At 39.4% G+C, this 12327-nt stretch overlaps 1 protein-coding gene across 1 annotated transcript in view; it reads left to right on the top strand.

Moving 5' to 3' along the window:
- The window catches only part of usta (uronyl 2-sulfotransferase a), a 205422-nt gene extending 193754 nt beyond the window's left edge, over window positions 1–11668 (top strand). Inside the window, exons 6-8 of the mRNA XM_038968668.1 lie at window positions 339–436; window positions 645–802; window positions 10138–11668. Of these exons, the coding sequence (XP_038824596.1) occupies window positions 339–436; window positions 645–802; window positions 10138–10430 (549 nt within the window). The 3' untranslated portion in view covers window positions 10431–11668. The remainder of the gene's footprint in view (window positions 1–338; window positions 437–644; window positions 803–10137) is intronic.
- Window positions 11669–12327: the final 659 nt, after the last annotated feature.

Raw genomic sequence — 12327 nt, 5'->3', positions numbered from 1 at the left:
GTCATCATTCTGGACATATAATAATAGCATCAACCTCTAACTACATTTTGCTCTTGAGATAACCTACACTCCCAGATGACCTAATATCTGAATTGTAACCTTGTGGATATGAAGCTGCATGTCTTATTTTTAGGCTGTCAGAAAGTGGTTTGGAGCTAGAGTGTCTTTACCAATGATAACCACGAGAAAAGCAGTACGAGTTCCTAAGAGAGAAAAATACTTGGTGAAGGGTTCCCCCTAGTGAGAGTAATGTAGAGTTATAGTAAAGCTGGAGATGGTTGTCTGACTTTCTGATTGTGTTTCTGATTGGCTGTCTCTTCTGTCTCCCTCCTGTCCAGGACATCAATGTCTGCATCCTGGAGAATTACCCAGAATGTTCCAACCCCAGACTCTTCTACATCATCCCTTATTTCTGTGGACAGCACCCACAGTGCAGGTAAGACGATCTGTATTGCATCAGAGAATCAGGCTCCAAATTTGGAGTCAAGACATTTTATAATAGTCACACATTGTCCTGGCTGGTATTCATATTTTTGCAACTGGTAATGTTTACTACATTATTAGTGGTATTAGAATTATCATTGGTTATCATTTCCTCTGGGTTGACAGATATTTTCTTCTGACTGTTGTTCTGTGTGTTTCAGAGAGCCGGGAGTATGGGCTCTGGAGAGGGCCAAACAGAACGTTCTAGAAAACTTTCTTATCGTGGGGATCCTAGAGGAGCTGGAAGATGTCCTGCTCCTTTTAGAGAGACTGTTACCTCACTACTTTACTGACGTACTCAACATTTACAAGAGCCCAGGTACACACGCAAGCACACCCTGGCCTGTAAACACCATGTTACACTCCGTTTAAATAATTCACATTTTAAAATAATAGTTCACTCCAAAATCAAAGTTTGTCAGAAGTTTCTTTTCATACCTCAAAAATGGTCTACAGTAAGACGGCATTAGAAGAAAGGATAATTAGCGAAATACTACATCTTCAAATATAAGGAACTGGAAAACAACATGGTTGATAAAACATACAAGGTAAAACACAGAGGACATAGAAGGCGCAGTACGTGTGAATGTATTGTGATGAAAGGTGGGGGGGGTGTTTTTGGTGTTTGGAAAGTGTGGTGTTAAGTGAGTGAAAAAGGATAGGGTTTGCAAATCCCAGAGCCCATGTGTGTTTGTGAGCAGGGGTTGTGAGAGAGAGCTTTCAATTTTGTGCAGATATGGGATATACATTTTAAAATAAATTATTAATATTTATTTGTTTACTGTCCTATGATGATGGAATGGTCCCCAACTCTATACCTCAGACACCCACCTGAGTGACCCATACACTAAGGAGAAGTCCTTATCTGTTTTATGGGCCTAATGTAAGTAGCCTATATGCAGCAAAATCAGAAGATGAATGTGGTCAGAGACCTACTAAAGCAGCACTGCCCCCTCAAGATTCTGAGCCTGCCTGGCAGGGTTGGTCCTACAGTACAAAGTCAGAGCCCCCTGATGGGAGACCATACTATACAAGGAAATTCTCAAAGCTGCTAAGGAGAACCTTGACGACCTTATACCTAGCCGATGGGGATTCTGGTGGGGTGCCCCCACCCAGGTAGTGGCAGTGCTGGCAACACTAGCTGCAGTAACCCATGGGGAGGGGGTCACACTCCGACAATCAGAGAGGGGGCATATTATTGTGGACCCGTTCGCACAAAATCATCAAAGGTCTGACTGCACCGAGATGCTTGGAGAAATGGTCACAACAGGGGACCACGTGTGGGTGTTTCAGGGGAAGGTGGTGGATCTGGTCTCCATCACCTAGGACTTGACAATGGTTAATCAAATCTCCCCATTTTTGCCTGTTTTTGTTTACTTCTGCATGCCTTCTCATACAGCTGCAACTGTGTATGCATTGGTAAATCAAGTCCTTTCTTGAGTTGGGCTCTGGGATCGAACAACTCTTGAGCATCTGAGTTCATGGTTGTTTGTAGGGGAAAGGGGTTGAGAATGTATGAGTGCGTGTGTCCCACAACTGTTGCTAGGGAGTAAAGATGTTGGGGACAATATAAGATGAATCACAATAATTGTTTGCTAAAATAATAATTGCTTGCCAAAATGTAAGGTTACAATCCTTTGCATGTACTACCTACGTTACAAATATGAATTGTTAATTATAGAAATTAAGATGACAGGATTTATTTAGTTATATATATATAATATGAATTGCTATATATCATACAAATTGAGATGAGGGAGATGGAAATGCTTTTGGCTGGATGGGTAGATTTAGAACTGGTATTTCATTATGGTAAATGGTGAAATAAGTATCGTCAGTTATAATTGCAATGGCTTAGCAGATAATAAGAAAAGACGGTCAGTATTTACCTGGCTAAAAGATAAGGATTATAATAGCTATTGTTTACAGGAAACCCATTCAACTATTTTAGATGAAGTTGTGTGGAGAAGGACAGTGGGGGGTTGAATGTATTTCTCCCATGGGCAAAGAAATTAAAAAGGGGTGATGATATTAATTAACAGTTACTTCGATCCAAATGTGCAAATTGTCCAAACAGATTCTCAAGGTAGATGGATGATTTTCAACATATTATTGAACCATAAACAGATATGGCTCATTAACCTATATGGATCAAATAACGACGAGCCACTCTTCTTTGAAAATATATATAATAATTGATCAACCCCACAAGCAATACGAGACTATTATTATGGTGGGAGATTATAATACGGTTTTAAATTGCTCTATGGACCGTGAAGGAAATCACACTACAAACTATCACCCTCATGAATGTCATGGATTAATGGATACAGTTGAAGTCAGAAGTTTACATACACCTTTGCCAAATACATTTAAACTCAGTTTTTCACAATTCCTGACATTTAATCCTAGTAGAAATTCCCTGTCTTAGGTCAGTTAGGATCACCACTTTATTTTAAGAATGTGAAATGTCAGAATAATAGTAGAGAGAATGATTTATTTCAGCTTATTTCTTTCATCACATTCCCAGTGGGTCATTAGTTTACATCGACTCAATTAGTATTTGGTAGCATTGCCTTTAAATTGTTTAACTCGGGTCAAACGTTTCGGGTAGCCTTCCCTCAAGCTTCCCACAATAAATTGGGTGAATTTTGGCCCATTCCTCCTGATAGAGCTGTTGTAACTGAGTCAGGTTTGTAGGCCTCGTTGCACGCACACACTTTTTCAGTTCTGCCCACAAATTTTCAATAGGATTGAGGTCAGGGCTTTGTGATGGACACTCCAATACCTTGACTTTGTTGTCCTTAAGCCATTTTGCCACAACTTTGGAAGTATGCTTTGGGTCATTGTCCATTTGGAAGATCCATTTGCGACCAAGCTTTAACTTCTTGACTGATGTCTTGAGATGTTTCTTCAATATATCCACATATTTTTCACATGATGCCATCTATTTTGGGAAGTGCACCAGTCCCTCCTGAAGCAAAGCACCCCCACAACATGATGTTGCCACTCCCGTGCTTCACGTTTGGGATGGTGTTATTCGGCTTGCAAGCCTCCCCCTTTTCCCCCCAAACATAACGATGGTCATTATGGTCAAACAGTTCTATTTTTGTTTCATCAGACCAGAGGACATTTCTCCAAAAAGTACGATATTTGTCCCCATGTGCAGTTGCAAACCGTAGTCTGGCTTTTTTATGGCGGTTTTGGAGCAGTGGCTTCTTCCTTGCTGAGCGGCCTTTCAGGTTATGTCGATATAGGACTCGTTTTACTGTGAATATAGATACTTTTGTACCTGTTTCATCCAGCATCTTCACAAAGTCCTTTGCTGTTGTTCTGGGATTGATTTGCACTTTTCGCACCAAAGTACGTTCATCTCTAGGAGACAGAACGTGTCTCCTTCCTGAGCAGTATGACGGCTGTGTGGTCCCATGGTGTTCATACTTGCGTACTATTGTTTGTACAGATGAACGTGGTACCTTCAGGCGCTTGGAAATTGCTCCCAAGGATGAACCAGACTTGTGGACGTCTACAAAAAACAATTCTGAGGTCTTGGCTGATTTCTTTTGATTTTCCCATGATGTCAAGCAAAGAGGCACTGAGTTTGAAGGTAGGCCTTGAAATATCCTGACCTAGTGAGATATACATGGCGGAGGCTCAATCAAGCTAGTCGTTTTGATTATGTCATTCTCTCTGGCACCAAAAGTTTAAAAAGTGTTGATAGGGGACAGAATGCGGTCGGACCATCACATAATTCGCATATTGATATTATCGCATATTATCGCATATATCGCATATTACTCTAACAGAATTTCCACGTGGGCGAGGATATTGGAAATTTTATCAAAACCTATTGGATAATAACTTGTTTTACTAGGACAGAAGAATTTATAACTGACTTTTTCCTGACATAACATAGATCCCCTTATTGTATGGGACACTTTTAAATGTGCCTTTAGAGGCCATGCAATTCAGTACTCATCTTTAAAACAAAAGCAATTTAGGTCGAGTCCATATTAACAAAGGAAATGGAAGGAATAATTGTACAGTTAGATAGCAATAACAACTGTACCATAGAGGCTCAGAATAAGTTAAAGCAAAAACCAAAAGAAATGGAGGAACTTATTCAAGAAAGATCTAGTGTAATATATTATTTTTTTTAAAGCAAACTGTATGTTATTTGGGGAAAAATGCACCAAATTATTATTTTTTATCTTCAACATAGAAATGCTACCAAAAATAATTTACTGAAACTTTTACTCATGATTCACCAAATGATATTTTGAAAGAGGAAGTATAGTACTTTAAGCATATATTTTCATTTCACTCTCCTCCATCTCCACTAACCGAAGCTAATTGTATAGATTTTTTCCCTATTAATAATGTAAAATTAACAGCTGTACAGAAAGATTACAAAGGAGGAACTTATTGATGCAATTAAAGCCTTTAAGCCCGGGAAATCTCCAGGGCTGGATGGCATACCAGTGGAGGTGTACCAAACCTTTGTTGATATACTTAGTGATGTGGACAGACTCAGTCTACGTATCCCAAAATAAATAAATTATCTCACTGCAATACATTTTAATAGAAAGTTATCAAAAATAGATAAGATCTTGCTACCATGGAAAGGAAAAGACATGTCTCTTTGTGGAAAAATCACCCTGATTAACTCTTTAGTTATATCACAGTTTACCTATTTGCTTATGGTTTTGCCTACTGGGGAAAAAAGTCACCCTGATTAACTCTTCAAACATATCACTATTTGCTTATGGTTTTGCCTACACCTAGCGACCTGTTTTTTAAATTATTCAATTTTATTTGGAATGGCAAGGCAGACAAAATTAAAAGGGCCTATTTATATAATGAATATGATTTCAGAGGGCAGAAATTATTAAATATTAAAGCATTAGACCTCTCACTAAAGGCGTCAGTCATACAAAAGTTATACTTAAATCCAAACTGGTTCTCTAGCAAATTAGTAAGAATGTCTCACCCTGTCACTGGTGTAGAGAGGAGTAGGCAGGAGGCAGTCGCAGGTTTAGAACTACTGAATTTATTTAAATGTAATTATATATATTTTTTAAATGTAACCTTTATTTAACTAGGCAAGTCAGTTAGGAACAAATTCGTATTTACAATGAAGGCCTACTGGGGAACAGTGGGTTAGCTCCCTTGTTCAGGGTCAGAACGACAGATTTTTACCTTGTCTGCTCAGGGATTCGATCTAGCAGCCTTTTGGTTACTGGCCCAATGCTCAAACCACTAGGCTACCTGCCAACCCCCCTTTAAGCACCATAGGTTAAAGCGGGACGGAACCCAAATGCTGTTGTGCTCAAAATATAACTTCATGAACAAAAAGGCACAGGGCGAACCAAAAGTGCAAAATGTAAAGTACTCAGGAAATAGTAGGAGAGATTCCACTCAGGAAAACAAGTAACATTTACAGTGACCGACAAAGACAAAAGGCAGAGGGAGTGTATATATACAGTGATAGAGTGGGGATTTGAACCTGGTGTGTGTAATGATGACGAGACAAGTCCGGGGTTGATGAGTAAAGGGCATTTGCCAGCAGTAGGTTCGGCAGCAGCTAGAAGGCCGGCGACGCCGAACGCCTGAGCTGGACAGGAGGGGGAGCCAAAGCGAAGGCTGCTGTGACACACCCCATGTTCAAGAATGGGCTTTTTCCCTTTATTCAGATTACAGCCGCTCACTTTCGGTTATTTGAAAACGAAATCATCTCAAATATCGTTATTTTTTAAACAAGCCATAGAAAGTTAGTTGCAATTTCAGTTTAATCCACCAGAAAATACAGAGCAAATAATACAACAAATATTGTGGTTGAACTCAAATATATTAATTGATTAAAAAAAGTTATTTTCGCTAAAATAAAAAAAAAAGGTATAATCTTTGTAAATTATATCATAAATAGGACTGGTTGAGTTATGTCACACATGCAGCTAACAACTATATGGAAATGTATGCTCTACCAAAATTGCAAAATAGTTGGGAAGAGATTTTCAATGTACCGATTCCATGGAACACGGTTTATGAATTGACACGCAAAATGACGCCAGATTCAGAACTTAGAATTTTTCTATTTAAATTATTATACAAACTTCCCAGCTCTGCACATTTTGTTGCAAGGAGGCAGAGCCATTAAATCATTTATTTTGGTACTGTCCATATGTAGCTCGTTTTTGGTCACAGGTCCAGGAATGGTTGAAGAATTGCAACATTTACCTGGAGCTAACGCTGCAGATAGCAATACTGGGTGATTTGAAAAGTCATAGTCAATCGATCAATAATATAATAATACTTTTAGCAAAAATGTTTATCTTTAATTTATAATCTGTGGAAACTGAGAATAGAAAGTTTCAGAACTTTTGTGAAGCATCACAGCACAGTTGAAAAATATATGGCAGATAGAAATCTGAGATAGGTGAGAGGGGTTGAATGGAGCTGAAGGGTGGGACTAATAACAACAAGATAACAAACGTAAAATATACTGTCTGTAAAATGTATATATGCAAATAGAAATCAAACTGGATGTACATCAGAAGTAGAGGAAGGACTAAGTAGAGGAAGGACTAAAAACAAAAAATATATAACTATTGTAAAATAGATTGTGTCCGTAAAATGTATATAGTATGTATAAACTGGAAGTAGAAGCTTGCAGTACCAGTCAAAAGTTTGGACACACCTACTCATTCAACGGTTTTTCTTTATTTTTACTATTTTCTACATTGTAGAATAATAGTGAAGACGTCAAAACTATGAAATAACACATATGGAATCATATAGTAACCAAAAAAGTGTACAACAAATCTAAATATATTTTAGATTTTAGGTTCATCCAGGTTATAAGGTGGCTGTGTTGAAGAATCTAAAATATATTTTGATTAGTTTAACACTTTTTTGGTTACTACAGGATTCCATATGTGTTATTTCAAAGTTTTGATGTCTTTGCACACTCTTGGCATTCTCTCAACCTGCTTCACCTGGAGTGCTTTTCCAGCAGTCTTGAAAGAGTTCCCACATATGCTGAATACTTGTTAGCTACTTTTCCTTCACTCTCCAGTCCAACTTATCCCAAACCATCTCAATTGGGTTGAGGTCAGGGTTGTGGAGGCCAGGTCATCTGATGTAGCACTCCATCACTCTCCTTCTTGGTGAAATAGCCCCTACACAGGCTGGAGGTGTCACATGTAATGCACCCCCACACCATCACACCTCCTCTTCCATACTTCACGGTGGGAGCCACACAAGTGGAGATCATTCGTTCACCTACTCTGCGTCTCACAAAGACACGGTGGTTGGAAACAAAAATCTGAAATTTGGACTCATCAGACCAAAGGACAGATTTCCACCGGTCTAAATGTCCATTACTTGTGTTTTTTGGCCTAAGCAAGTCACTTCTTATTGGTGTCCTTTAGTAGTGGTTTCTTTGCAGCAATTCGACCATGAAGGCCTGATTCACACATTCTCCTCTGAACAGTTGATGTTGAGATGTGTCTGGTACTTGAACTCTGTGAAGCATTTATTTGGGCAGCATTTTCTGAGGCTGGTAACGCTAATGAACTTCTTCTCTGCAGCAGAGGTAACTCTGGGTCTTCCTTTCCTGTGGCGGTCCTCATGAGAGCCAGTTTCATCATAGCGCTTGATGGTTTTTGCGAATGCACTTGAAGAAACCTCTTGAAATTTTCCGGATTGACTGACCTTCCTGTCTTAAAGTAATGATGGACTGTCGTTTCTCTTTGCTTATTTGAGCTGTTCTTGACATAATATGGATTTGGTCTTTTACCAAACAGGGCTATCTCCTGTATACCACCCCTACCTTAACTTTTAACAAGGCACACCTGTTAATCGAAATGCATTCCAGGTGACCACCTCATGAAGCTGGTTAAGAGAATGCCAAAGAGTGTGCAAAGCTGTCATCAAGGCAAAGTGTGAAGAATCTCAAAAATAAAATATATTTTGATTTGTTTAACCCTTTTTTTATTACTACGTGATTCCATATGTGTTATTTTATAGTTTTGATGTCTTCACTATTATTCTACAATGCAGGAAATAGTAAAAATAAAGACAAATCCTGCAGTGAGTAGGTGTGTCCAAACTTTTGACTGGTACTGTAAGTGTTTATTGTTTATTAGTTTTCTGCAATTAGGTGAGGGGTTGTAGGGTTTGCAGGAAATAATACAATTAAATATATATTTTTAAAAGATGTGTCTAATATATAATATACATACACACATAGTGCCTTGAAAAACGATTTATCCCCCTTGGTGTTTTTCCAATTTTGTTTCAGTCTTCAAGAGATTTGAGACTGGGCGGAGGTTCACCTTCCAGCAGGACAATGACCCTAAGCATACTGCTAAAGCAACACTTGAGTGGTTTAAGGGGAAACCTATACATGTCTTGGAATGGCCTATTCAAAGCCCAGACCTCAATCCAATTGAGAATCTGTGGTATGACTTAAAGATTGCTGTACTCCAGCGGAACCCATCCAACTTGAAGGAGCTGGAGCAGTTTTGCCTTGAAGGGCAAAAATCCCATTGGCTAGATGTGCCAAGCTTATAGAGACATACCTCAAAAGACTTGTAGCTGTAATTGCTGCAAAGGGTGGCTCTACAAAGTATTGACCTTGGGGGGGGGGGTGAATAGTTATGCACGCTAAAGTTTTCAGATTTTTTTTTGTCTTATTTCTTGTTTGTTTCATAATAAAAAATATGAAAGTGGTAGGCATGTTCTGCAAATCAAATGATACAAACCCCCCCAAATTTTAATTCCAGGTTGTAGGGCAACAAAATAGGAAAAATGCCAAGGGTGGTGAATTATTTCGCAACCACTGTATATGTATATATGTATGTATATATATATATATATATATATATATATATATATATATATATATATATATATATATATATATATATATATATATATATATGCGGGTATGTATATTTAAGCAATAAGGCCCAAGGAGGTGTGGTATATGGCCAATGTACCATGGCTAAGGGCTGTTCTTATGCGTGACACAGCACTTAGACGTGGTATATTGGCCTTATACCACAAACCCCCCAAAGTGCCTTATTGCTATTATAAACGGGTTACCAACATAATTAGAGCAGTAAAAATAAATATTTTGTCATACCAATGGTATACAGTCTGATATTTATTACATTTTTTATTGAACCTGTAACAAGGCAAGTCAGTTAAGACCAAATTCTTATTTACAATGATGGCCTACACCGGCCAAACCCGGACGGTGCTGGGCCAATTGTGTGCCGCCCAATCACGGACGGATGTGATACAGCCTGGATTCGAACCAGGGACTGTAGTGACACCTCTTGCACTGAGATGCAGTGCCTTAGACCGCTGCACCATTCGGGATTTAACACAGTTGTCAGCCAATCAGCATTCTGGGCTTGAACCACCCAGTTTATAAATATAAATATATTTTTACCCCAAAAATATATGGGGGATTGGAAGTGATGCAGACAATTACATTGATAGAAGCTACAATCTATCCACAATATTAAAGCTGATCTAGCCACACACAAAAAAACTTTGATGGCTGACAATATGTCTCCTCTTCACATTTTAACCATAGATCAGTAACTTCCTGGTCTGTTTCTTTGTCTCCTCCCCTTCCTGCAGACTACATGAAGATGGGGAACATGACTGGCACGGTGCGTAAACACACACCTACTCTGGAAGCTCTTCAGGTGCTATACCACCGCATGCGCTACGAGTATGACTTCTACAACTTCATCCGAGAGCAGTTCCACCTGATGAAGAAGAAGATTGGGCTCAAGTCGGTCTCCCGACCCACTGCCCACCAGGCCTCCTTCCTAAGAGAGCTGGCCGTCCGAACCCCAGAGCCCCTTGACGAAGATGAGGAGCTGGAGACCGACCTCGATGATGCCAACAGCTGGTTCGTCCAGCCCTGACAGTTCCCGTGGCGACTGAAGACTTTACCAGCGGCTGGTTGGCTGGAGGTGGCATGAGAAGGGGGCGGGGAATACGCCCTGTCTGTCAGCATTCCCAGGAGGACGATTGGTTGGGGGTGTGTGGATCCTGTTGCCTGTGTTTTTACGGGCTCCATTTTCCGTTTGGCTCGGACTCTCTGCTCACGGCTGAGGACCTTGGGAGTGGGCGGATGGTTGGATGGATGGACTAACTGCCATATTTAAAGATTGACTAGAATAATGGAATCTGTAAAAATATAACTTTGGTTGTTTTAAGGTTTGATTTGACAGATGTCGAAATGATATAAGACGGTCAAATGGCAAGAAGAGCACCCAACTATGAATTCAGAGAATTCCATATGTGTGCCTATGTTTGGATTTGACATTTGTCAAACTGACAATATATGAAGATGAGTTGAATATTTTGGGACATAACTAGGGAAATATTGAGGAAATATTATGTTGATTGGTGAAAGTGTATGTTTGTCCTCAATTGTCGATGTTTCCATAAGACAGAGCATTAATGTTTGACATCCTACAACAACAACAAAAACAACACTCAAATAAAAATATATTTTTTAAAGATAGAGCTGAAGGATGAAACATTTTAATCCAAAGCTTTACCTGAACTCACCAAGTGAAATAGCCATTGGTTAAGTCTTAACACACTGCACTTCATCTTATTTGATGTGGTTCAACTTCAGATGTCTACTTTGTTTTCTCTGTCTCCAAACTCTCTCCTGACTCAGTTCCACAGTATTCCATAGTGCAGCCATCGTGTTACACTTTGGACATTTTAGATAACTCAACATCCAGATAATAAATGGCCACAACAACAAGCTATTACCTAGCATTAGTACCTACAGTATGCCATACGACATGCCAATCTAATATACAGATTGTGTTAAGGCCTATGTAGTCATTGTCATTGTCTTCCGTGTGGATTTTCTTTTTGACAGTTTAATTTATTATTATTACTATTATGTATTCATTTGCATTTCAGATAAGATTCTCAGGAAAAAAAAGGTTTCTTACAAAGCTGAAATAATTTGTACTTTTAGGATTCTTACAACTATCTAGTTATTCATACTATCTAAAGATGAGTCAAAGGTCCAAAATAAAATATGAACAGCTTAAGGAAATGGCGAAACCTGTTTTACAATGAATGGAATCCATGTATTTCAATCTCCTCAGACAGTTTTCAAAATAAAAGCCTAACAATTGCAGCTGCTGTCTGTGCTTTCCCTCTCGTTCTTAATGAAACAACAAAGAAGTGCTAGCCTATTGTTTTCCAATTCGAGGGGATACATTTAATGTACATTTACCCACCTATCTCTGGATCCATGAAAGAAATGCAGCCTCTGTTATGTGCTAACAACATGATGAACCAGAAGTACTCGGTTATTCCGGTGTAAGTGCTGTTCCAGTTCCACCTGATTAAGAAGAAAATTGGCCTCAAGTCGGTCTCCCGACCCCCTGCCCACCAGCCCTCCTTCCTGAGAGTAAAGGCCCAGTCTTCAACACCCCAGAGACCCTGAAGAAGGATGACCAAGACCCCAACAGCTGGTTGGTTACTACAGGAAAAGATGACTCAACCATTGAGCAATGATCAAATCCGGAAAGAAAAGTTTACGTCAGAACACTGTCAGTTTCCATTGACACTAACTGATAACCGCCATTGTCGCTATTTTGGAGTCGGAAGCTTACTCCTCCATCAGATGTCACTGTGAATCTCTTGGGTGCCCTGAGAACTGCTGATATGGACAGGGGATGAGATTGGCTGGACGTGGTGTGATGAGGGGGCGTTTGCATTACAATCACAGAAGTAAGATTAGCCAACGCTGATCCCAACTTCAGGGGGAAATTAGAGACATGGATA

The sequence above is a fragment of the Salvelinus namaycush genome, chromosome 29, assembly GCF_016432855.1.
Source record: "Salvelinus namaycush isolate Seneca chromosome 29, SaNama_1.0, whole genome shotgun sequence".
In the NCBI taxonomy this organism is placed as follows: domain Eukaryota; kingdom Metazoa; phylum Chordata; class Actinopteri; order Salmoniformes; family Salmonidae; genus Salvelinus; species Salvelinus namaycush.
The sequence above is the reverse complement of the archived record's forward strand: the minus strand, read 5'-3'. Positions and strand labels throughout refer to the sequence as shown.